At 43.8% G+C, this 27,831-nt stretch overlaps 1 protein-coding gene across 2 annotated transcripts; it reads right to left on the reverse strand.

The window, feature by feature from the left end:
* Mmaa (metabolism of cobalamin associated A) lies at positions 1 to 27,483 on the reverse strand. 2 transcript variants are annotated; one of them, XM_027404891.2, is made up of 7 exons: positions 27,332 to 27,483; positions 12,054 to 12,544; positions 10,662 to 10,784; positions 5,998 to 6,168; positions 2,384 to 2,469; positions 1,235 to 1,384; positions 1 to 314 (listed from the first exon to the last, which is right to left on the reverse strand). In XM_027404891.2, exons 2-7 carry the CDS (start codon positions 12,496 to 12,498, stop codon positions 27 to 29), a joined length of 1,263 nt encoding a protein of 420 aa, XP_027260692.1. In that variant the 5' UTR covers positions 12,499 to 12,544; positions 27,332 to 27,483; the 3' UTR covers positions 1 to 26. The 2 variants fall into 2 exon arrangements, with proteins under 2 accessions (XP_027260692.1, XP_027260693.1); XM_027404892.2 differs by lacking the exon at positions 27,332 to 27,483 and having other exon boundaries at positions 12,058 to 12,188.
* Between the last annotated feature and the right edge of the window lie 348 nt (positions 27,484 to 27,831).

Here is a 27,831-nt window from a genome sequence, read left to right on the forward strand (position 1 = left end):
TAACATGGCTGTACAGGGTAAGTTTATTAGTGTTTGCTTCTAAAAGCTTTCAATAGTAGGTCTGCTGCCAGTCCTGGGGAGAGGGTCCCGCTGAGAACCTTCCTCTCCATCAGAGGAATCTGTTCTTGGATGCTCGGATGGGTCTTGAAATGTTCTAAGATGTTTTCCTGAATGAGATTCCACATCCAGACTTTCTGCTGCTTCTGTCTCTTGGTGGTCAGCTCCCCACTGGCCAGCATCACACGCTGAAACTCGGTCATTGTATCCCACATCTCACTGATGCCCTCTCCACTTCTGGCAGAAATGCGAATTACCTGTTGAGAAGGCAGAACCAGGACTGTTATTTCATGGAAAGTCTGAGATTTGCCAATGAATTCTTACACTTTACGGAAGCCGACAAATGACCAAAATGAGCTGTCTCTGTTCTGTCAAAGCAAGCATGCTGACACACACTGCTGCGCATGCCTCAGATTAGTAATAGCACAGCAGAAATAAGATGTCGATTTAAGGCCAAATTCTTTAGCCCAGAAATGTATTTTAACTTAGGATGGCCCATCAGTCGAATCCCAGAGGACTTCTGGGTGTCACAGGATGAGCAGAGATAATGGTAGGGATGGCTCCCTGAGGTCTGAGTGCCAGAGATGAAGCCAAGTGAGGAAGAGCTCCATTCTCTGGACAGTCAATGCAGGGCTGAGTGAGCACCTCCATGGACAAGATGGTGTTGCCCCACACAGTAGTCCTCAGAGAAGCCAGCAGTAAGAAAGGCCTGTTGCTTTCATGATGACTATGGTTTATTCTTTACTTTACTAACACGGTGTCCTCCTGCAGATAGGGTGCCAGCCAATGGGACTGCAATGCTTCCTACAGTATTGTTCTTCATTTTCTTAACTTGTCGGAAATAATGGGAATGGAAGCACCACATTACAAGCCTTTCTCTGCTAGTTCCAAATCCTAGTTCCGATAGTCAAGCCATGAAGAGTTCTGTAATTTCAGAGCACTCCCAAAGGGTTTACATCAATTGATGAGCACTCTTTTCTATTACCTCACTCTAGGTTTTGACATGCTGTGGTTGAAAGATTACATTTAAGATCAGCTGCAAAATCTGGCTCTGTCACAGTTTTCAAAGTATAGTCTTTACATTCAAGCAAAGACTGATTATAAGTCCAGTCACAGAACTATATTCTCTGTCCTAGGGTGCACAGTCCACTCAGTGAAAAACAAAACACACGCCAACCTTTGGTTTCCAGACCCCTGAGCGCCGGCGGAGCAGCTTCAGTGCGCTCACGTACTCTGCTTGGATCCTGCGGGCTGGCACAACCAGGTCTCCATCAGATTTAGTTATAACTACCAGATCTGCCATCTCGATTATACCCCTTTTGATGCCCTAAAAAGAACAGAACCACATCACACACATTCCATTTACTCTCAGCAAGAATGATGAAAGTAGGCACCATGCTTTCAAAGTCATACACTCCACTGTGTGTCATTTTTCTGTTCTACCCAAGCTCTGTGTGCCAGGAATAACAATTACTTGACAAAAGTTACCTAAATGCACCAGCTCTTGAATTATGGAAGTCACCTGCAATATCCCCTCTCAATTTAGAGACTAACTTGATAAAATATATTGAGACTTTGAGTAAAGAGATGATCAAGACAAAAATTGATGGAGTGGCAGGAGGCAGCTCACGTCATCTCACTGAGACAAAGCAAGGTAAATTATTTGATCAGTAGCCTACAAAATAAGTAAGGCAAGTTGAGAGATTAAACAAAGGTGACCATGACATGTGACCATGGCCTAGACTGGACAAGCAAAGCGTGACTGCCTCCAGCTGAGCCAGGGGACACCAGTGGGGCCCTCTCACTGGTTTGGCTCATGTTCTGCCCAAAGAATGACAACCTCTGTAGAGTGCCTCAGGCTCTACTACTTCCATTATGAGTCCCACAGAAGACCACTAAAAGCATGACGGCCCCTCTCCTGGGGGCACCCTCCCACCTCACAGGCCTTACTTCTCCTGGATAAAATTAGCTTTCACTTACTCATCTCTCTTCCAGTCCTTGCTCTTCTTCAACATTCAACAACTATGGTGACTGTTGATCACCTAACACCTCAGTCCCCTGGGGTTAAGCCCACCAGAAAAAAACTTTCACACGATCAGGGTGTGTCTGCCTCCTTCCACCCACACCAAGTCCCACCCCTTGCACACAGAGACCCCACACCTCCACACAAACTTCTTTGTGTGTCTCCCTATTGGCTCATATAGTTCAGCCAATAGGAATGATGTTTTTACTACACTACCTTCAACTTAATTTACAACAATATTATGCTTCACATTTATACTTTCAGAGATATATACCAGGAGGGCTGAGCCACCAAGATCATTACCTGAAGTTCATCCCCTCCTGCCGGTGGCAGCAATAAAACAAACATATCAACCATATCAGCAACAGCAAACTCCGACTGCCCCACACCTGCAATTTCAAATAACAACTTTAAAACAGTCAGCTATAACATTTCTGTTGTCAAATTTACTGGCTCATTTCCATTCTACTTCATTCAATTCCTCATCTTCTTGGCCACATATTCACCTTTAAAGTCTTGTTGCTACAGCTAACACCCCAGACTTGAGAAAGATAGAAACTTATTTGCTCAGAGTTCCGCAGGCTGGCAAATGCAAGTGCACAGAACCAGAGTCTATGCAGACAGCATCATTTGGAAAGACAGCAAGCATGCTGATACAGGTATCTCTCCTCTTCTTGGAAAGTCTCAGACACAACATTGGGGCTGCATCTCAGTGCCTTATCTAAGCCTAACTATTTCCCACAGGCCCCAACTCCAAACACTATCGGCATGAGTTTGGATTAATTTGCCTGTACACCTTTCTTTTCTCACTACACCAATGATTTGGATGAAGACTTTATAGAAGAGGTTCTCAATTTGTGGGTTGTGACCCCTTTGGAGGTCAAATGACCCTTTCACAAGGAGTCTCCTAGGATCATTGGAAAACAGAGATATTCACATTACAATTCATAATAGTAACAAAATTACAGTTATGAAGTAGCAAGGAAGTAATTTTATGATGGGGGGTCACCACATGAGGACCTGTGTTAAAGCGCTGCCTTACAGACTTCCATTCTCTCCTCTTAAAGTTTTCTCTTTGCTTCTCTTTCATCAGTAAGTGGTCTGAACACAGTGATGCTGCTCCAAAACCATGTCTGCCAATATTTTCATCTCTTTTTACCTTTTCATCCTCATTCCCACTCTGCATACCTCCAATTCTCTCTTCTTTAAACATGCTTGGAGAGACCTCTCAATTGCAGCCAAGTACCACTGAAGGATCTCATAAGAAGCCATGCCCCCTGGGGGCTGGAGAGAACTCAGTGGTTAAGAGTACTTGATGCTTTTGCAAGAGGGCCTGGCTTGGTTCTGAACACCACCTAGTGGCTCACAACTCCACTTCCAAAGGATATAACTCCCTCTTCTGGCCTCTGTGGATATCAGGAACACATGTGGAGGCACAGACATACATGCAGGCGAAACTTAAACACACTAAAAAAATAAAAAAAAAGTCACCTCCTAAATCTATTCAGTCAGTTTCCTTCTTTTGTTTTCACTGTCAACACACCATGGAGGAAACAAAGGAGGCACTTCCTAGCTCCTCCCCGTCCCAGGCTCGCCAGGCCACCCACAGCGCAGTGCTGATGTGCCAGCACTGAGGAAGGGGACCTCCATCCCATTCACCTTCCTGAATGCTCACTCCTCGAAAACCCAAACAGGGCAAACACCTCACAGCTTTCTCAGTCATCACCGTATTTCTCCCTTTCTCTTTATAGCCAAATTTCTGGAAAACCTCCACTGGTGCTCACTGTCTATGTTTTGATGCACATTCATAGACTTTTAGTTCTATTTGTTGAATTCCTTTACTCTCCCTAGATTGTCAGTGTACCAGGTCAACGTCCCCTTTCAGGCAGGTAAAGGTCAACAGATGGAGACTCCAGGTGAGATCTCTGAAGAAGGCTGGTCAGCTGGGGTTCCTCTTTACTTGTCCTGCTTTCTATTTCCTAGTCCCTCTCCTTCCGTCTATCTAGAACCCAGGTGGGGCAGCCAAGCTTCATCAACCACCTTTCAGTCTTGAGCAATCTTGAGGGTAGAAACTAAGTGATGGATGGAGAGACACCAGAAGCATCACGGGGGACTGAAGGTACAGAACTGCAATTGCTCTGAACCCCCCCACCCCCACCCCCACCAGAAGCAGACACCAGAAGCATCACGGGAGACTGAAGGTATAGAACTGCAATTGCTCTGAACCACCCCACCCCACCCCTGGCCCCATGGCTTCTTCAAGACAGCAATGCCCCTTTTACACGAGTCACTGTCACCTCAGGTCTCTAGGACAAGCAGCAAATTGCAACTGTGAGAGAACAAGCTTGGCTTTTATACTGCCCTCTCCATTCAAACTTAAAAGGTGGACTTCTAAGGCTGGTTCTGACTACTGTTGGGGACTAAATTAGGCCTGTCATCCCCTCAGGACACATGCTGAAAACCCAGCCCTCAGTGTGACTACAGATGGAAAGGGCTCTAAGGAGTTAAATGAGGTCATGAGGATGGGGTGCTAATCCAATAGGACTGGTGCCCTGTAGGGAGAGGAGACACCAGGGTGCACATGCCTGAGACATGTCCCATGTTAGGGCACAGCAAGAAGGCAGTCACCGGCAAATGGAAAGAGCGTGCAGAAAACCATCCTGCTGGTGTCTTGACCCTGCAGTTGCAGCTTCCACAACTGTAAGGCAGTGATGTCTATGGTCTAAGTCACCTAGTCCATATTTAGGACAATAATCCTAGCAAACCAATGTGGCTAGTCTCCATTTCACCCCCTATTTTCCTTCATTTAACTTAAACCAAATTTATAACTTAGTACAAAACTATGTGCCATGTTGGTTATGTACTGACCAGTCTTCCTAAAACTATGTCACTTGGACACCTAGCAAGCATACCCCAGTAACGTAATGACACTTGACCTCATATTCCTCTGCCTTCTAATCACTCTTTTCCACTGTGTTCTCTGTTGCTCCAATCCTCCATCCTTAATCTCTTACATTTAGTCAGCAATAAAGTCCTTTTGATCCATCTCCTCTTCTCTAACTTCTCTAGTCCTGCTTTCTTGAGGTAGAACCTGCATTTCCTTTCTCTGATTGACACCATGGTCTAACTGCTTCACACTCCCACTCTAAACCTTCTAACCACCTATCATTCAACTGCATGGTTCCCTCCAAGCACGTATGTGGCTTGCCTTGTTCCTTCAGGGAAAAGGACTCTTTGGCAGGGCACACAAGGAAAGCCTGACTCTGACCACCACTCCAAGTTCCTCTCTCTGCCTCAGTGTTGTGAGAGGCCTGAGCAAGCTGCACCTGTCTGAGTGAACCATGCTTTCTCTGTGTCTGCCCAGTGCCCTTTACCTGAACTATTAGCACCACTTTCCCTCCCTCTTCACTGACTCCCGGAGCACTGGCTTGGGCTGTATCACACACATTCACTAGGGTAAACCAAAAGACTGTTCCTCATAGGAATGTGAACGCTGGAGCTTTCCTTTCCATGTCTCCACTGCACAGAATTATGTGCTAAGGATGGGACAGCCTCAGAACCCAAAGTTCCCAGCTGCCCAGACTTTCTGAGTGAATACTCTGGACATGAAGTGTGCTTAAGTAGTGCTGTGATTTGCTTCCAAAGGTCATTCTGGTACTTCCTATCCTCTGCACACAGACCATGTCAATTTACACATCAGCTATGTAGACATGTGGGTCACTGTCACCTTTTATATGGAAGCTCTTGCGGGCAGGGAGCATAGCCCATATACTCACATTGCCTGTGGGGCAATACCTTGTATCTAATTCCACTTCATATCTGCTGAATGAACTAAGGGAAATCAGTTGTTATTCATCTTTAAATAGCACTCATTATAATGGTATATTAACTTTTATGAAATAGACTATAATACTCACCTACAGTTTCAATAAGAATGATGTCATATCCCCCTCCTTCACACAACAGAATAGCTTCATTTGTGGTCCTTGTCACACCTCCTAAAGTCCCACTGGTAGGTGATGGCCTGATGTATGCATTCATATCTCTTGATAGCTCAATCATCCGGGTTTTATCACCTAAGAGGGATCCTAAAACACATAGTTACATTTTACAATTATGAAAGAGTTCTAAAGACTAATTACCAATCAGCAAACTCCAAGGGGACCTGACTTATGACAGTTCTTCCCAATATTTCACCATTACTGAGTTCTCCTCCAATTCACTGTCGAGCCCCACAGTGGAGTAACCATTGGATCATTCCAAGTTCCCGAAAACCAACAAGGCCCCCAAAACTGGCTGGAGGTTCATATATAAACCCCCAAGCTCCCCAAGCACTAATCCTTCTTTACCTTCCTTGAGCAATGTCAGTCTCTCAGAACCTTAAACCCTTTGGCCCAGCAGTGTGGTCTCTTCGAGTCATCTCCACATTGGTGTGATTGCCTCTTTGCTGGGGTCCTACCAGAGCATCTAGAATGTCCTCTTGTCACTAATTTACAAGTGGTCAAATCAGGGTCCTAGGTCTATTGTCCCTGGCCACTTCATTTTGGGGTGTTATTTTTATTCCCCTGAACTCCTCCTCTACTCATAAATAAGACATGGTGAGACTCAAATGAGACTATGCAGGAATGGAACATGTGCTTCAGAATGGTTAACAAAACAGACCCTGTCTATCTCACACACTGAAGACCTGTTTCCTTCAGACAGCCTTTCGAGAACTTTTCAGGATGTGTCCTTTGCTGTAAATCTCTACAATACATTGTAACTGCTCTGCATTCTGCTAGCACCCTGGAGACATAAGAAAACCTCGGTGACCCTCTCCTTTTCCTTATTACCAAGAAAAGCCTCCAGTCCCTGTTCTCTTATTTATACAAATGACATTTTATCAGCCTTATGCAAATACTATGAAAATATGTATTGAAATTATCTGTAGTCCCGGTCTGTTCTTTCTAAATCCCTCACCTGAGTCTTGGGTAAGTGGAAGTACAGTGAGAAGATACAAAAGTAGCCCTAGCACATATCATGACGTTCATAGCTATTTGTCTTATATCTTTCACGTGACTGTTTTCTAACCAGGGCCAATTCCCACACCCTACAGGAAATTTGCCATCTCTAGAGACATGTTCACTTGTCACAAATGGGGGCAGGATGAGATTGGCACCACCTGGATAAAGGGGTGGGATTCTGCTAAGCAAACCTCAATTTATAGGACAATCACTACATACAATGAATTGCCACCACCACCAAACAATTGCCACCAGTGTCACCAAATGTTACCAGTGCCAAGGTTGTGAAAATATGATACAGCTATAGCATAAGTTCCTTGCCTATGAACCTCATCCTAAAGCTACTGTACACTGAATGCTAAACAACGTGGTTATAGTAGCTATTCAACTAATACCCACAGAATGGACTGATTACATTTTTTTAATTATTTGTAGTATTTGAGCAAACATCAATCTTTGCAAATTCTGAAAGAATTAAGGCCCTGGAACCACTATCACCCTTTCCTACATTTTTAAAATTAAAAACATATTTATTTTTATTATTTTTAATTATGTGTATGTGTGCATATCTACTCATGAGTGTGTGCATGAGTGCAGGTGCCCTTGGAGGCTGGAGGCGCTGACAGTCCCCGGAACTAGAGTTACAGGTGGTTTTGAGCTACCCAGTGTGGGTGCTGGGAACTGAACTCAAGTCATCTGCAAGAGCAGTCAGTGCTCTTAACCACTGGGCATCTCTCCAGCTAGCCAATTTCTTGTTGCCATAGAATTCCCTATGAGGAGTGGGGCTATTCTTCCCTGTATGCTTCCACACCAGCATATGGGACAGCAGAGACTGAGAGGTTCTTAGAGGAATGCCCAGTCCTTTATTGTTCCTTCTCATAGGTTCTGATTCTAGAGCACAGGCCTCCCATGTACCTCAACTACCTTATTCACTTCACATCAAACTTTTTCCTGCCTACTTTTCTTTCTGAAGTCATTCATGTGGAAGACAACCTATCATAGCTACATTAGTAGCCTACGGAGCTAGCACACCAAACACAGCATTATGACGTTACTCTTCCACAGAGCTATTCTTGCTAGTGAACCACACTGTTAGCCACAGACCCCAGGGTGATCTCAAGGCCATCACAGGAAGGGTTATAAATCTCGAGCAAAAGGACAGACAAATAAGGACAGACACAGGAATTAATGCTGCTTAAACTTCAATTTAGTGCTATTTTCCAATTATATTTGCAAAGACCAGGAATTATATTTATAATATTCTATTTATCTATGTGTATTTTTTCTTTGGAATCACACACACTTTTTAAAAACCCTAAGAATAGGACTCCACAACTTCAGTTTGAGTGTGGTTAAGAACCACTGCTCAGTCAGTGGAGTGTTTGTCTTATACGTGGAAATGAGTCTGACCCTAAGAACTATGCAAGAAAACCAGGCCTGGTCCCACATGCTTATTATCCTGGCACTGGAAAGGCAGGGACAGGGGATTACTGGAGCCTACTGCCCAGCTATCATCACCTACTTGGTGGGTTCTGAGAGAGTGATAGATTCTGTCTCAAAACCACGATGGGCAGCACCCGAGGCTGTCCTTCCACCTTCACACACAGCTACACATACACACAGAAAATAAAGGTTAGGAGCTTCATAGCTATACACTTTTATCACAGGATATAACATCAGTTCTGCTATGAATTACTACTTCAAGCTATTGTTTTCTTTTTTCTGTGGCAAATAATCTAGGCCATGAAGGTGGAGAGGAAATGGCCTTCTCACTTAAATGAAAATTAGGATTATTCATGGAAGCCTTCATTAGCACACTTCATAAATTTTCATTGAGCAAAGTTCTTAAAGAGTACATAAACTACACAACAAATTGACATGAATTTAATCTTGGAACTTGAATATAATTTCATTTACAGCTAAACTTTCTATTACAGTGAACCAAATCCTTTGAATGCTCGGAGCCAACCATATTTCTCAGTAAAAGATATCAAAAATTGTTATCTACCTCTCTACAGACCTAAGGTCTTTCAATTATTACTTCTGGCAGAGTACCAGAGTGTACAAAGCAAGTGCTTTCACTAAGCCCCTATTACTTACCCCTCAGAGACCAGGACACAATGTGACTGCTTGTGCTGCCTGGCTCACTCCTAAAACATCATCCATCCTGCAGCATGGTCCCTGCTGTGCTGGTGCCCCTCCTCCAGAAGGTGCATCCATACCCCTTCAGTGAATAACTGTAATCTGAGCAGCTTAACCCCCAAAGACAAGAAGGGGGAATGTTTCCTGAGAATTTATAGCAGCAAAGGCTTTATATGTTTTCTTTAATTGGTCCTTAGGGAGGCAAGTTTATATTCATTTTGTCTCTGATGAGCTGCAAATTAAATGCTGAGTGATTGCATGACCTCACATCAACAAGAAACTGCCAAACCCTGTGAGTGCAGTGTGCTCTGCAGTGCTGTGAACACCGTGAGTGCAGTGTGCTCTGCAGTGCTGTGAACACCTTGAGTACAGTGTGCTCTGCAGTGCTGTGAACACTGTGAGTGCCGTGTGCTAGGCAGAGTGCTACAGGGGAATAGCAGAATGGTACATGGCCCTTCAAGAGCTTTCTATTTCACTGGGCAAATAACAGACAGGTGACAAGTTACAACCAATTTTATGTTTTTTCTCAAGCTTAACTGAAGAGATGCTACAACACTATGAAGATAAAACTGAGAAGTGAGGTCCATTGGAGAAACACATTGTGAGAAGTGAGTGGCCCTGGACATGATTACCCAGGGGCTGAGGTGTGTGTGCCATTTGATCAGCCCTAACTTCTAGCACCTTTGACCTTACTAGAGTATCTTCTGAGCTACCCACAAGCTGCCCCTCTCTGTGGAATTCAGCATTTCCAAAGTAACTCTCATAGTTTCCACCTGTGTTGTAGTCAGCTGGCAAAGGCATCCTGGCAGTGGGGAGCCAGGAATATCACAGTCAAAGCACACAACAAACCTCACACAAGAGATTTATTAGGTGGGGAAAAACCCAGGAGGGCAGCTGCCTCTGCTCCAGGGAGAAGCAGCAGAGAACTGAGCAGAAGGCAGGGTTTACATAGCATTTGGGGGGCAGAGGAGCTTTTTTGGTTCCCTGTTATTGGAGGGATTATAGCCTGATCTTGGGGCAAGATCAGGGGTTGGTGGGATTTTTTTTTCTCTAGGGCGGGGCCTAGCTAGCAAGGAGGCGGGGTGAGAAACAGCCTTTACAGCCGCCATTAGGGCTGTTATAGAAGTCAGGTGGAACCTAGCTATTGGAGCTCCTCAGGTTGGGGAGGCATCAGGCCTGGAAGCCAGAGTAGTCTAGGAGTGGAGCCTGGCAGCTGGAAGTCTCCGCTCCAAGACTACTCTAGCAGTCCTAATGAGAAAGTCATCCCTGCCTCCCAATTGGTATGAAAAGCCAACACTATCTCACTTGGCAGAACAGGAATGGTTCCTTTCATGGGATCAAAGTCAGCCAGCAGTTAGAAGTCACCCAACTGCCAATTCCCACTAACTTGTAACAGCCCCCACTAGCTGTGCAGTTAAAATATCAGCCATACTCACCACCACTGGTGCAAGAAGATGGGTCCACAGCTAGCACAGATAATCTGTGCCCTCTATCAGTCAGCATTTTTCCAAAATATTCTATAAAGGTTGATTTCCCTGCACCAGGGGGCCCAGACAATCCTATAGTGAGAGAATGAAATCAGCACCATGACTAGTTTTGATGAATAAAACATCAGCTTACCTTCTGTTTCCTCTAATTGATGAAAATCATCATTGACATATTTTAACACACCTTAAAGCAGACAGTGGAAAATCCATCTCTTTATCTAATTCCTGAGTAGCAGTGAGACAGAAAGGAAAAAACTTCCAAGGTCCATGTTTATCAAGTTCACTTTCCCTGTTAGAACGAGTTTTGCCTTTTCCCTGCAATGCAGGTCTTTGGGACACACTTCATTGCTTGTGTTTCAGTGTGCAGAACTTACACACCTGCCTGCCCTACTCTTATCACAGTGGGTAACTATTACACCTACCCCACTTCTACTTCTGACCACTGGAAAATAATCCATTACCCCAGGAACTGTTGGTAATTGACAAAGTAATTTTCTCTATGAACATTTTTCCTTTGTTTCACTCAGAACTTAAAGGAAATATCCAATAAAAGAAAACATGAAAAAAAAATTGTGGTGTTCAGAAAGGCAGGAAAGCCCCTGTGTGGAGTCAGGAAGCATGGTAGGCAAGGGCAAACCCTGAGCTGTCAGTGGGGGGCCACCCCAGTGCTGCTCCTGACAAGTTCCATGGTCTACACAGTGCTGCTCAGCCCTGCCAGTGCCGCACCCTCCTCAGGACAGGAGCTGCTGCAACAGTACGGTTCTTTGCAGGTTGTTTTAAGGCCAGATGAGATAACATGGAATATGTGTGTCACATATACGACATGGCATGAGAGGAGCACCCGCTCAACGCGAACATTAGAGAAGGGTATTCAGCAGTCTTCAAGAGTGCATACAGGATATGGCCGACTTAGGTCGTTACTACACTCATGGTAGGTTTCCAATTCAAGAGCCTACAGGTGCTGAATAAACTCGCTTTGCTTTTATTTATGATGATGACAAAAATAAATGAAGACTTGAGTTTATCAGGATCAGAGTAAAATACCCAGAAGGCCCTGAGAAGGTGTGTGTGATCTGCTAAGAGACACTGGGATTTTTCTCTCTTCAAGGGTTCTCTAAGGCCTACTGTAAGTAGGCACTTTGACATGCTGGGTTTTCTCCTTGGGGGTGTGCTATTCTGTTCCACAACACATAGACTATCAAGACCCAGTCAGTACTCTCACAATGAGAGTCCCTCCTTGAGGGTAGAGGAAGGAATGTGGAAAGCAGGGACAGGTATCCAAATGTTCAAGGAAAGAAATTTCCACCTGGTTTCACTAAACAACAGAAAAAGAAAACCGACCTACTCGAAATGTAAGGGGCTTTCCTTGGTTGAGCCGCTCCTGCTCTCGGTGGTAGACTAGGACTCTCTGAAGAAGTACCTGAGCCAGCTCTTTCTTCCGAGAGTGAGTGGATTCCACCAGAGTTATGGCCTCTGCTAAGCAAGCTCTTTGCCCGCTGACTAAACCCATATAAAGTTTATCCACAAATCTTTGTTCTTTATCAGAAAGTCCCTCTTTGTGGTCCTTCAAGGTGGCCTGGATACAGAATGCTCTCCTCAGGCCACCAGACAGCAGCATCCACTTAGTACAATGGTGTCCAGAGGGCTTCCACAGTGGAGCACTTGGGGCTTGGGATGCAGGGTGCCGCCCTGAGTGAAGGATGCAGTGAAGCCGTGGGGAAGGCACCCGAAGGCTGTTGATTCCATGCTGGAAAGGACGCAGCAGCAGCAGTGCGGGGATACTCATTTTGTTTGTAACTGGCTACTTTTTGACAGCGTGGTTTATCAACTCCCTAGAAAGAAGAAAACAAATATATTTGAGTCCAACAATTAAAACACTGAAGTAGCAAAACTTAAGATACGACTTCTGTTTCTCCTTCATTCTAAGACATGAATAATCAGGGTATCAATTGACAACATTTGGAATCAACTGAAACCCAGGCTGCAGAGCATGACTGTGAGAGATGTTCTTATTCAGTTTATTTGAAGCAGGGGACCCACCCTAAATCTGGGCCACACTTCCTCGTGGCAGCCCACATAGACATGGAAAAAGAAAACTTTGCTTTTGCCTGTTTGCCCTCACTCTCACTGGCAAGTTCACCTAACCTGCTGCTATACTTTTGCCAGTATTAGAACCAACTTCTTTGGGGTTTAAACAGACTGCAGATCAGCAGCTCTCCAGGAATCCCCCACGACTCCAGCTCCAGACTGGGATAGACATCCAGGCTGGAGGACTGAGAAAACTGGGAAGCAGTACTTGCCCACGGCCTCTGCTCCATCCTAGGCTATTATTCTACCCTGACTTCCCCTGACGACTGACTCTTAACCTGTGAGCCAAATAAACCTTTTCCTCCCTAAGTTGCTTTTAGTCATGGTTGTTTTATCACCGCAGAAACCTAACTAGGACACTAAAATTTAGGAGAGGCCTCCTTCCTTGGCCACAGTTAGAATAACCCAAAATAATTTAGAATAACCCAAAACATGAAACTACTTTATTGTAAGACAGAATTTACATTAAAATTGTCCTATAAACAAAACTAACACAAGACCATGTTAAATGGGCTTGCTGCATTAACCTAGCACCCTGTGTTCCATCTCTGGGACTTACAACAGAAAGAACTGACTTCCAAAAGTCAGTTCTACATACTGCTATGGCATGTGCATGAGTATGTGTGCACATACAATAATAATAGTAATAATAATAATAATAAATAAAAATGGATAAAAACAATTTACAAATTCTCATTAGAGTAGATATTTTCTGCCATTTTTTTTCTTGCATTCATCTTAATGATTTCTTCAGGTCAACATACCCGATTCTGAGGCATGCACAAAAGATTCCTTCAGAAGATCCCTCTGCTGTTGCCCTCCTATTCATTCTCCACATAAGGAGAGTGATTAGGAGTGCAGCACTTGAGGTACAAGTTAGGTGTGTGCACATACTCAAAGAGACTCTCTGAATAATCTGGCTTAAGTGCACAATCAACAACAATAAGCCTTAATGTGAAGTAAACCACGTAGGCCGTGTAGTGACCAGACCAGAATATCTCAAAGACGATCAGAAGCACCTGGTGCCTATTATGAATGCCTCTTCCCAGCCCCGCCCCAGCCCCGCCCCAGCCTCAGAGGTGAGCTTACTAAGGTCTGAACCTCCACAAAACTAGGTAAAGAGCCTTTCTAGATTTACTGAGAATTTCAACACAACTTCCTATTATATCAAAGCTGATGTGTGTTCAGTCAGAATGGGACAAAAGTTTTGAGCCATGGCCACTCACTTTTGCTGTCCCGACATTCTGTGCTTCAAATTTCCTCTGGAGTAAAAGAGTATGAGAGCAGGGGTGGCTAAGAATTAAATGGCTTGGTTCCTGTGAAAAGCCTGGAGCAGTCAGCATCAGTCTTTGCTGTCACTGTTTCAGTTTGAAAACACTGTAATGCTAGGCACACACCCACCTTCCCGGGTAAGACAGGAGCAGTAAACAGATATAACCTGCCCAGTTTTGAGTTTATGTTGTTTGTAAATGTTGGTTTCCCTACACCTTGTGACACATTGTTACTTTATTGCTCCAAGATACTTTTTCTAAATGATACTTTAAGGCCAATGAACATGAAATTTATTTCAGTTAATAATAAACATCCTAATAGGACAAAAAAGAAATGGGTTAAGGTTTTTAACAGGTAGAATCAGAGTTGCTCTGATTTTTCAAGACAACAGTATTTTTCTTTATTTTGGGCAAGGCTGTGATGGCTATTCTTGTTTGTCAACTTGACGACATCTGGAATTGACTAAAACACCAACAACTGAGCACACCTGTGAGGGATTTTTCTTAATTAAACCATTTGTAGTGGGAAGATAAGCATTTAACCAGATCTTTTGAGGTGGGAAAACCCAACTCTAGTCTGGGCCACGCCTTCTGCTGGCAGCCTGTATAAAGGACATGGAAGAAGAATGCGCTCTCCTTTGCCAGCTGGTTCTCACCTTCCTAGCAAGTCTGCTCCTTCACTAGCATCAGAGCCTACTTCTTCAAGATTCCAGAATATACTGAAGACCAGCTGAGACATCCAGCCTCATGGACTAACAACTACTGGGTTCTTGAACAAACGGAACCACTTGTTCATAGGGAACCACTATTGGATTAGCTGTAAGCCATTCTAATAAATCATAATATATATTCATTCTATTTGTTCTATAAGTTCTATTACTCTATAGAATCATGACTAATGCAAAGGTATTCTAACTTCTGTTTAAGTAAAATTAGTATTATTCTAAAAGGACAATTTATTGTTGAGATTATAATATAATTACATCATTTTCCCTTCCCTTTCCTCACTCCAAACCCTCCATATACTACTTCTTGCTCTTTTTCAAATTCATAATATATATATATATGTATATGTATATATATATATATATATATATATATATATTCATTGCATTCCTAAGTATAACCTGCTCAGTCTATATATTGTTACTTGTATGTTGTCAGGACTCACCATTTGGTATTGATAACCATTGCTGTGCTCTTCCCTGGGGAAGCCTATTTCTCTCTCTCTCAGCATCCCTTAGTTGCCTTAGTTCTTTGTATGTGGTAAGACCTTGTGGACTTTCCCCTGTCCACTTCAGCATGGCTATTGTTGTTTTGTTCAGCTTGTATTTAGGCAGTCATATTGGTGAGACGTCATGTGTGTAACTTCTGACTTTAGAAAAGGGACATAGCCTCACAGCAAATACCCTGATAAAAGGACACTTTTTTTAATGTGTAAAAAGTATTAAACATCCATCACTACCCTTTACATACTTAAAAAAACAAAAAATGTAGGGGCTAGAGAGAGGATTCAGTGGTTAAGATCACATAATGCTCATACAAAGGACCCAAGTTTGCTTTGCTTTGCAACACCCATATCAGGTAGCTCACTACTACTGCAATTTCAGCTACAGGGGCTCTGATGCCCTCTGCTGGCCTTGGTGGGCACCTGCACTCATTGGCACATACCCACACAACATGTAATTAAAAAATAAATATTTTGGGGCTGTAGAGAGATGGCTCAATGGTTAAGAGCAGCACTGACTGTTCTTCTAGAGGACCCAGCACCTACATGGTAGCTCACAACTGTCTGCAACTCCATTTCCAGGGGATACTACTCCCTCATACAAACATACATGCAGGCAAAACACCAGTGAACATAAAATAAAGTTGTTGTTTTTTTTTTAAGAAAACAGGTTTTTTTTTTCTTTAAAAAATATTTTAAGGGCTAGAGAGATGGCTCAGGAATTAAGAGAACTGGCTGATTATCCAGAGGATTGGGTTCAATTCCCAGAACCCACAAGGCAGCTCAAGTGTCTGTAACTTCTATCCCAGGTATCTAACATTCTCTTCTGACCTCCAAGAGCACTGCAAGCAAGTAGTGTGACATACATGCCAGCAAAACTGCCACACTAATAAAGACATTTTTTAAAAATAGCCCTTTAAGAAAAAAAAAAAAAAAAAAGCTAAGAGGGACTGTATCTTGGGAGGGTTTTGTCAGCATATTTCAAGTGCAACTCCTATCAGCACTGCACCAGTACTAGACTGTGAAGTCCTGGGCAAGAACTGTGTTTTCATTCCACCATTCCTGAGCACACACTACTCCCCAGGCCCAGGACGGGTTATCAAAATAACAGTGAAGCATGGATGGTGATAGACATGGTGTTAGGTGTTCCAGCCTAAATCTGACCTGTCCCCATAGACTCCTGTTACCCCCTAACTGCTGAGAGTTTAAGGAAGTTGTAGAACCATTAAGAGGTGGGACCTGGCTGACACAAGTAGTTCAATATGGGAGAACCTGTGACCGTTTTATTTGCATCTGGCCCAAGCTCTCAGCTTTCTGTATGTCTGGGTGATATGAGGAGCCCCACCATCTGTTCTAGCCACCATGTTTTTCTCACTATAATGGCCTGAAACCCTCTGAGACCATGAGCCAAAATAAGGCTTTCTCCTCCCTTATGTCACTTCTTCCAGGTATTTGGTCAGTGATGAGAACAGTGACTGATTCACAGATATCAGCCTTAACCTTCTATTTAGTTCTTCACAGCAGTTCTAACAAACTACTATAATGGAATTAATTTCAAAATTCCAACAAAAAGATCGTCTTTCCAAGTAGGGTCGCTTTTCCAGGTTTGGAGATTAGGGTGTGGATATATCCTATGGAGGTTCCTATTCAATCTACTGTACCTTCTTAGGAAGGATGCTTCACTGTCTTCAATGTCAGTCCCAGCACTTCAGAAGACCACAGAATAAGACACATCACACACAAACAAACAGCAAACAGTCCAACCCACAAAGTGAATAGCCATCACAATTACAGGAGATAACTCTCCCTGAAGAGTTCAAGTCTTTGAGTAGTCAATGCCAGAACTAAGTCTGAAAGAATGAAAGAGCTAAAGGATCAGGCAGGTTTTCCGGGCTAAGGCCTTAAATGTGTAAATTCAGAGTAGGTACTTGGTCTACTCCTTGCCACATTAGAGAAGACTGGAAAAGTCAGTGAAGGCAGAAGACCTGGGTATAAAGACTACTGATGGGAAATTGAGTCTGAAGAACCACTTTTGTCTATTGTCATAGAAAAATGACAGAGACTATAGAGGCACCACAATCAACATTATTATTAGTAGTATTAGTAGTATAAGCACCTAGAAGCAGTGTGAGAATTCAAGAGTAATGAGGCTCTGGTAACATAGAGTCCAGTGGAAGAAACCTGAGTAAGGATCTCTAGCAAGAAAACAAAGGAGAAGAGGAGCACAGACTTGGGTGGGACACTGAGGGATAGAAAACACACCAGATTGGAGCTTCCTGTCCCTGTTAGAACCCTCAAAGCTCACACATGTGGCATGCCGCAATTCCTTAAAAATGATTAAATTACCACAAAGAAAAGATGCTGCTGACCTAAACTTACTTCCTCTCCATGTGCCTGGTACTTTAGAGTTTATAAACCATCCTCAAACACTTTGTCTTATTCTCTAATTCCATGAAGACAGTGTGATGACAGTTGGTCTCAATTAAGTGTCTGTAGTCATAGGGCCAAGACTAAAATTTAAGACTTTTGATGCTTTCTGACATTTTTTTTCTTAATGAAGTATGTTAGTTCAAAAGAGATGTCCTGTGGCTAAAAGGGAAACAGATATCCATAACAGCCCATCTTTCAAAATGAGTAAGAATTTTAGTTGCAATGAAGAGAGGCCAGAGAACAGAGGGGGAAAAAAAAAAAACAAAAAAACCCTTATGTCATCACAGAACATTCTTACTATCAAATCTAGACCCACCATCCTATGACAAGATGTCATATTCGGTCTAAAAACAAATTTGAACTATTTACAATATGCCCTTTTTATATTAATAAGTCCTACCATGACTACCTCTAGTTACCAAACAAGCTCAAAGTAATACATGAGAAGTGGAGAGAGGAAACCTCAAACCAAGAGGGTTATAAAGCTTTCTGTCAACAAATGCTTCAGCATTCACTGTGTGCCATATATTATTCTAGCACTGGGAATGCAGCAACAACAAAAAAGGTAGCTGCCATTATGTTCTTAGGGGAATGATCTGTCTGTCTGTCTGTCTGTTACTGTGGCTAGATCTGAACAAGCCAGGGAAAATTCAGGAGAGACAGTTAAAGACAAATTGAAAACAAGGCTTTACATACAGATGAGTAACTAACTTTGCATGAGATGCTAACTAACTTTGCAAAGTTAGTTAGCACAAAGAACTTACCACACATAATTTTAAAAAGGATCTCTGGCTATTTCATGTAAAATTCTAAAGTAGGAAGTGGGAAGGGAGATATAAGAACAGAGACGAGAAAACAAGTAAGGAAATTATTGTAATTGCACTGATGGGAGACGAAGGCTTGGACCAAATGGAGGTGATGCTGAGTCAAATTCCATAGGATTTCTGAAGGAGTTGTTTTTATACAAGATGTGGGATGGGAAACAAAGCCATTAAGACCTAGGTAAAAGGTCTATCCTGAGCCACAGAAAGCTGAAGACTGGGAGGTGAGGCTTCAAGTCTAACCAGGAGTTGGGGGGCGATATATTCACAAAAATGAATTCATTTTTTTGTGTGTGTGTTGGGGGACACATGGTGTGTGTGGGGAGGACGGGCGTGCATATGTCACATGTGTACGGAGGCTATGGTTGCTGTCAGAAGGTCTTCCTTAATTGCACTCCACCTTGTATACTGAGGTAGAGTCTCCCCCCTTGAATTTGTTGTTCACTGATTTGGCTAGTTCAGTTAGCTAGCTTACTTTAGGGTTCCTTTGTCTGCCTTCTGAGCATTGAGATGAGTTTGTCACCATGTCTGAAAGGCATTTAGTGGGGCTGAGGACCTGGCCAGTCCTCACACTTGGATGACAATGCTTTATTTATTAAGCCATGTCCCCAGACCCAGATGTAATCACCCCCCCACACACACACACACAGTATTTCTCTATGCAGCTCTGGCTGTCCTGGAACTCACTCTGGAGACCAGGCTGGCCTCAGACTCACAGAGCATCTGCCTGCCTCTGCCTCCCGGATGCTGGGATTAAAGGTGTGGACCATCACTGCCTGGCTCCAGATTTAATTTTTAAGAAGACCCATTTGGCTATCAACTGAGCAGACAGCTATATTTCAGTCTTAGGTTCAGTAAGGAAATAAGACCTGAGGTATAATTTGGGTATCACCAATGTTTAGATGTTGTTTAAGTCCATGAGATGTAAGCTTATTTTAAAACTGACTAAAGATGGAGGAGGTAGATAACATTTTTAAAAATAAACTTCACACACATTAGGATCACCTTGGTGCTTCTGTGCTGTTTTGAAGTTCATGTTTTTTATGATTTTAAAAGCAGCATGTTGTTACAGTGCATAATGATGGCATCTCTGACAGCGTCCCTGACTCTGACTTCCTCAACTCTGTGACTATAATACTTAACAGAGGTGAACTGAAATACACTAATAAAGTCAGGGTGCTAGTCAGCGAAGTTAAAGATAAAAAGGACTAGTCTACTCAATCCAAGTTGACTCAGTGGAACCACCAAGGCCCTTTAAGATGAGGAGGGAGGCTGAAAAAAAGAACAGCCAGATGGCATGAGAACTCAGTGTACACTTGCTGGCTTTGAGAACAGAGTATGGGGACCAAAAGCCAACCAATGAAGATTGACTGGAGAGGCTGGAAAAAAAAAAGTCAAAGAGGCAGACTGTGACATGGATGGAATAAAGTATCAACAGCACCTTAACTTTAGCCTATTTTAGCCAACCAAACTCTAAGAAAACAAGTTTATGGGGCCAGCAAGAGTTCTGCAGTTAAAGGCCCTTTCCATGCAAGCCTGGTCACCTGAGTATGAGGCAGAACCCAAGAAGGTGGATGAAAAGAACCAATCCCACTAAGTTGCTCTCCAACTTCGGCATGCTGGGTTAGGCAAGTGCACCCTCCCCCACAAATTAAGTATTAAGAAAATAAATCTGTGTTTTCTTTAAGGCACTAAGAGTGTGATAATTGCTACAGTAACAACACCAACAGAAAACTAATACAGTTGCTATAGCAACCACAAAATCTTTTTTAAAGATTAGAATTTAGATTTCTAAATGAGAAATGTCTAATAACCACTCATGATTTAATTATCTTTGCCATAACCTGTGACCTCTCCATTCCTCATTTAGATCTTTTCCTAACCCGAGAATCAACTTGATGAGTCTTTTACTATTTATTGTAACCTTCAGTGTTACATTCAATATATGTGCTCGTCAACTTCCAAATTAGACATAAAATTAGCATATCTTCTAAAAAAGAAACTAGCTAAAAGAATTACATGAAAGGTGAAAAGGGCGGTTAGTGTTGTAGCTATGCTTCTATACACAGTTTTATCAGAATCACACAGAGATTAGAAGTACAATCACACTCTGAAATGTGTTGTCCACAGGCCACTACTAAGTCTATTTTGCCATAAATTTTTTTGGCTGACAATGTCTCTTGAGTTGAGACACATTTCCCTCAACCTTCCCAGACAGTTAGCTGTGCTAGTCAATGCTCTGCAACTTTTTATTCACATCTGTCAACACAGTATTTGTTGCTTTGTCTTGAGCTGGTAATCCTCCCACAGAAGGCAGTATCTAACCTTTACTTCCTTAGGCTCTAGGGTAGTGCCTGGCTCATGGCACATTTTCAAAACTGTTCTTTTAGACTCTTCAATGGAACTCGACCTGTTCTCCACTGACTGAATATGCTATGGGAAGAGTCTGACCAATAAGATCTCAGAGAATCTGTACAAAACACACTCTGCTCTTCCAAGCACCCTGCTTTCAATCAAGACACCCTTGACATCTAACAAACCTCCATAGAAGAAATTAAATATGGAAGGGATGAAACCCACAACAAGAATTTGACCAAATAGAAATATGTGAATAAGAACTGTCTAATAAAATAGTATAGCTTCCTTTAACATATAAAAAAAAATAGTTTGATGGGGGATGTCCTTCTGTATATGTTTCTCTTATTGGTTGATGAATAAAATGCTGTTCAGCCAATGAGGCATGAAGATAGGAGGGGCTAGGAGACTAGGGGAATTTTGGGAAAGGTAGGCAGGTCCTGACAGAGTCAGGAGTAACAATATGCTGGGGCATTACCCGGTAAGCCACAGTTTGTGGCAATACATAGATTGATAGAAACGGGTTAACAATTAAGACAGAGCTAGCCAATAAAAAGCCCTAGTCATCAGCCAACAGATTTATAATTAATATAGCATCTGTGTGTTTATTTGGGGCTCAAGGGCCATGGGACCAGCCAGGACAGAAAGCTCACATTACAGTGGTTTCCTAAAAGGATTTTAAGATAATATTTTTATTAACTGAGTATGTCATATATGCAATGTCCTCCCACAATTTAATGCAATCTTTCTCAGAAAGCCCATCTAACTATTTGATAAGCTTAAGATTTGTTGGTTTGTTATGCAGGCAGTTCTTCAATGCCCACACAGATCTTAAAAGTCCTTTACGTGAAACACAAGAACTAAGAATGGTACCATTTTTATACACTCCAATAAACTAAAAAAATTACACAGATTCTATTGACACTTACCAGGGATTTTTTTTTGGGGGGGCACCTTTATGTGGACAACAGACATCAACAGCTCTGCTTCACTTCATGTGTAGTATGTATGAGGTTCTGTGTGTACTTTCCTAACTAATTCATGCAATAACCCTATAGCAAAGGAGATCCTCCTGTATATATAGGTGAGGAGACTCAGCACCGTGAGGTGGATTGGCCAAGGCTCACAATTAGTGCTGGCATTTCATAAACACAGATCTGTATGGTGGGGCCTCAAGAGAAATTGTAATAGACTTTACATTTGAATGTGACATCTGGCTATTCATTGTTTAAACTGTTTTTTGCTTTTGTCAAAATAGGAAAGTCAGCATGAATTCCCAATAATGTGTTAGATAGAGAACAGACTAAATTTTAAACATTTTAAGACATTCTTTCATTTTGTAGAAAAGTAATAATCAATAAATCTATAACTTACATAAACCATTATTTAATTAAACTGATTTTAAATGGCCCAATACACTTCTTAAAGGCAAATATAATTTGGCTGAATACACAAGTTTCTACCTTTAATATACATGTCACAGGCAGAACTGAGAAATAAGTTGTGACTACATTCTAGCAGCCTCTATCCACTATACTGGCAAAATGATACAAGTAGAGATGGGCTTCTCAATTGCTCATCTTGGCCTGCTTTCTGAAGGACAGAAATTAAAGAATGTGACTAATAATCTTATCAAACTGTTCAATTAATTGTCATGATTTCTGACAGCAGGGCTTCATCCTACACTTTGTAAGCTAAGCACTACCAAAACACAGAATTCTGCAGCATTTACAGCATTCAGTTGCTTTTTTCAAAGTGTCATAGCTAATAAGCCAGGATGCTAATGTTTTAATATACAATGAAAAATACTAAGTAGGCACCAGCATTGAAATAGGTTAAGTCATCACTTCTTGCTGTGGCTTGAATGGTAAAAGTACTAAAGGTCTGTGTGTAAGAGGCTTGGTTCTAAGCTCTGCATGCTATTAGGGGCAGCAGAGCCTTGGAGAAGTGGGGCCATGTGGAAGCTGTGCCATGGGGGTACCTCCAGATGGCTATTTGAATCCCACCTCCTTCTCTCTTTTATTCCTGAATCCATGAGGCAGGCAGCTCTGCTGCCACAGGTGTCTACCATAATACACTGTGCCACCATGGCCAAAACTGAACCAAAATAAACTGTTGTTACAGAAACAAAAACTGAACACATCTGCCCTAAGAGAGGGCTCACATGGATAGTATCATTTTGAATTCACATCTACTTGTGATTTATTTATTTATTATTTCTTCTCCATCCTCCACATCTCTAATGTAATGGGCTTCGGGCTCTGTATGCCATAAGAAGGAATATATTTACAATAACATGTCCCCAATAGCACAAATGTCACCCAATAACACTTGGCCCTTTTACATTTAATACACTCTAGTATTGCCTCTTGTGGTTTTCTAATGCATACTGCAATGGGTAAAATGTGAAGTTTGAAGACTACAGTGGACTACAGCCACCTTTCCCCCCATTATCTACCCATCCTCCACACTGTCATGCATCTCAAGCTCACTTCAAACATTCTAAGGCTCCCCTGCCTTACCTGAAGAAACAGTAAAAACAGTGTTTTTCCTACAAACATGCCATTCATTCAATAAATAGTTATGGAGAAGCTATGGGGCACTGTGCTAGGTCTTGGAGTGCACTGACACATGGGTCAAGCATGACCACTGATAGTCATTACACAAATATCTTCTACGCCTTTGTGAACCCTTCTATCATCCTCCCCAATTTACTCCATTCTCTCAACTTTACTTCCCTGCTATAATCATTCTGATCTGCACAAAGATCCCAGAGAAGGCTACACTCTTTTATACAGGGTGACCGTCATCCATATATTCTTTCTACGTCACATGTCCTCTTCCTCATCATCTCACCAAATCCTCTTCAGCTTCCAAGAATCAGCTCAAGTGCGTCCTCTACAGAGCTCCAACTGATTGCTTTCCTGACGCTTTTAGTTTACTCCTTCTGCCTCCTCCCTCCCGACATCATGTACTGACCTGATTCCTCTCCGACAACCCTCAACACAATGCATTGTGGTCACTTTTAAGATGACAGTTGTCTTAGGTTTCTATTGCTGTGAAGAGACACCATGATCATAGCAATTCTTATAAAGAAAACATTTAATTGGGCCAGCTTACAGCTCAGAGGCTTAGTCCATTATAGTTATGGTGGGACATGTTTGTGTGCAGGTAGACTTGGTGCTGGATACAGGGCTGAGAGTTCTACATCTTGGTCCACAGGCAGCAGATGGAGGTTGTGTACCACACTGAGCATAGCTTGGGCATGTGACCTCAAAACCCTCCCCCACAGTGACTTCCTCCAACAAGGCCAGACCTCCTAACAGTGCCACTGCTCTAGGCCAAGAATTCACACACATGAGCCTATGGAGGGCTACACCTATTCAAACTGCCACTGCATTCTCCTGTGACCATGGTTTTCTTTGTATCCACAGCTTACGGTTCACAGAATCAAAGAATAATACAATAATTTTGCTTGAGTCCATGACTGCATTACACTGACTGCTAACTGATATTTTGAAACAGGATACTTGTAAATACGTATTTTTCTGTTTAAAGTCTGTTTTGTTTTCCATTAGGAGCTTGCTCAAAAGCAGGATCTGAGGAGCTATTTGCCTTGGAACTGATCAAGTGAATATTTTTAATTTCAGTAACTACTGCTAGACCCCCGGAAAACTCAGGTATCTGGGGTCCCAGGCCACGTTCTCGGTCACCCCAATCACCAGGCGGATTCGAGAGCTTGATGCAAACTGCACGAGGCTTTATTGTAATTTAACAGCTAACCCCCATGTTAGCTCGGGTCTTTCACCCACCCGCCATGGTGGATGGCTAGCAAAAACCGCTCCTAGAGATCTTATAGGGCAGCATAAGGGGAGTGTCTAGGGGTACGCACAGGCTCAGGATTGGTGTGCCTCCAGGCTTGGAGGGTTTGCCCTGTGTTGATTGGTTAACTGGTTGTTATGGCCCATAGGCCCTCCCAGGGTGGTTGCTATGCTTTGTGCATCATTGCTGTGGGCTTGTCCGTAAAGCACACCCAGGGTCGTAAAGCATAGCGCCACCAGCTAACTTCTGATTGGTTCCTTGTCACGAGGCAGGCATCTGACCTCTAAGTGACCAAGGTAAGTTTATGGCAAGCACGTGTTCGGCTGTTATGGCTGCCGAAAGGGAAGCTGGTCCCTTCACTACCATGTGAAGAAAAGGCATCACAAACTTAATATAGCAGGTCAGTGTCTATGATGTGGCACAGTACACACAGGCCACACAGCCACCCCACAAGTGTCTTGATTTGAGAGCTGAGCTGTCAGATGCTACTAACCTGCCCATTACCTCCACCCTTCGAAAGGCTTCACCTCTCTTTCAAATGACTTTAGGATGTTTTAGTAACATGAACCAACTTTCTTAAGCAAGCAACTATTAGGCAAGGCTTAAGCAGGTGGCTGATATGTGACAGTGACACAGCACACACTGAATGCATGGAGGGCTTCTCTGAAGTTCCCTGTCCACTTTATTCCACTGTTTCCAGAAAGACTGGCATGTCATAATTCCTACTCTGAGGTCAGTTTGTGTTGGGAGCCTCTTGCCATTGAATGTTTTTATCCATTCTTCTGCTCTGGCCCGGGTTCAGATCTGCAGTGTGAAGGGCTAGCTCTAGTAACTGAGCACTCTTATAGTCTCTGTTCTTCCTGTACAAAATGTAAATAGGCCACAGGCAAGAGGAACAGCAAGTGTGAAAGGCTGTGCACACACAGGCCTTAGGGCCTGGCACCAAGTGCTTACTGATTAACCCTAAGAAACTCTGCTCTTCTCTCCATCTCCTTCTCCAGTCCCCCTGGACTGAACAGCAAGACTCATCTTGCAAAGTGAGTGTGGGCTTTCTACTCTCTTCAAATTCCTCTACCTTCTAGGACAGCAATTCCCCAGACTAGACCAGGAGTGCCTGATGAGAAAGGGAAATTCTCAGGCCCTGCTCCAGGCTTTGTAAATCAGAAACTGTGAGGGTGGGGCCCCACACATGTGTTCTGAAGCCTGCTGTTTGACAACTGCTGTCCTAGGAACACAGTGCAACAGTGTGCATGTACCTGAAGTCACAGCCCTCTGAACACTTTCCCTACAATCTCCTTCCAAACCTCCTCCAAGGAGACTGTCTTCCAAACCTGCCACCCGCCTTAACTTTCAGATCTGACCCACAGGTCCCATCTTTCCTGTTCTATGACATTTCTCCTCCTTTGCTTAAATTCCTGATTTCTTAAACCTTCTTCTGATGACCTAGCTTTGTGAATCGTTTCCTTTCTGTAATTCCAACTATTCTGAATACTAACTTAGGGGACAGCAAGTTGTACCTGGCACACAGCGGGTGCATGCTAACTCGGTTGAATGCCAATCACATCAAAACCAAGGTGATCACATTTAAAAAAGACACAGGTATTTGTTTTGTGTTGTAGAAAATCAGATCTCGTGACAACGACGATTTTAAAGCAATTTTTACAACACCTTTCTTATATACAGGAAGATCAAGTGTTTGCTTTTCCCATATGACACCACTCAGCTGGGGCAATTTTCAGTAATTCACTAGCTCTATCCATTTCAAATAAATTGTGACATCTTCAAATTTTGTAAGCACCGATTTATACTACTCATGGTTATGTAACGTCATGCTTGTATTTTCTAATTGGAAACGAATCGTCCTTTTAAAAGTACTATTCCCCTGAATGCATTTACTTTGTCAAAGAATGTTCTGGTCTCTCTCTCTCTCTCTTTGGGAGATATATATATATCTCCCAAATGTTTCGTTTCTCCTGGAAATTGGTTTTCTAACAGCTTAGACAGTTTTTAGTCTCTCTTTGTTCTCCAAAATGTATGCATGGGCCACAACTCTTAAGAAAGGCAGCAGACAGACAGTAAGGAATTCTATTCACGTCATTACGTCTCGGGCTGTCTTTCACTCTGCAAATATGAAACACAGATCCGAAGCTGGCACGTCCTCTATGGAAGAGAGATCTACAGGCGCTGTCCAGGCGGCATTTGGTCACCAGGACACTGCTTTGGGACTCCTACTTCACATCCCGGTTTCACTCTCCTCAAAGTGAGTGCCCATGCTACTCATGGCTGTCCGCTGCCCCCTTCCACAGGCGCCGCCGGCTGGCACGGAGCCGCCGCCGGGCCCACCTCCCTCCCCGAGGCCCGAGACGAGCTCCGAGGCGAGGCCGGGCCACGAGAAGCCGCCGGCGGCGCCTTTCTTAGGTAAGGAGAAGGAGCGCGCGTCTCCGCGTCCCTGCTCCGCACACACCCCGCCCCGGCTCAGCCACATCCTCCTCTGCTGCCCCCCGCGAGCCTCCAGGGGGCGCCCCCGACAGCGGGGCTGACCCCGGGCGGAGGACGCAGCCGCCCCGACTCCCGGCCTCCGCGCGCACGGGGTCCCACACTCACCCTCCCGAGGCCGCGCCGCCCCGCGCCGCGCCGCGCCGCCCCTTCCGCCCACTCCTCTCGTTCTGCCCGCCCCTTCCTCCGCACGCCGCACGCCAGCACAGCGGACGCCCCGCGCAGGCGCAGACACAGGCGCGTGGCTGCCGGACGTTGTGTGTCGTGGCTGCCGGGGCCCGCGCGAGTTGGGTGGTCCGCCTGGGCGGGGAGCCGGCGGGGACGGCAGCGCCGACTGCGGCGGGGGCTCGGCTTCTCCCTCCCGAGCGCAGCCTGGCGTCGGCTGCCCCGGGGGCTGCCCGGCCTCGGCGGCCGCAGGACACGCCCCCTCCCCCGCGCCCGGAAGCTTAACGTGGGTCACCAGTGACGACGCCGACGGTTTGCCCCGCGCGTCGCCACCTGTTGGGTAACCGCGCCACCCCCAAGCCCAAGGAGTCTGAAAGAGGGCGGGGTTTGAGTGAAGCTGAGTGAACAAAGGCTCAAGTTTTTCTCTTTAAAGTAGCCATTCG

The sequence above is a fragment of the Cricetulus griseus genome, chromosome 3, assembly GCF_003668045.3.
Source record: "Cricetulus griseus strain 17A/GY chromosome 3, alternate assembly CriGri-PICRH-1.0, whole genome shotgun sequence".
Lineage (NCBI taxonomy): Eukaryota > Metazoa > Chordata > Mammalia > Rodentia > Cricetidae > Cricetulus > Cricetulus griseus.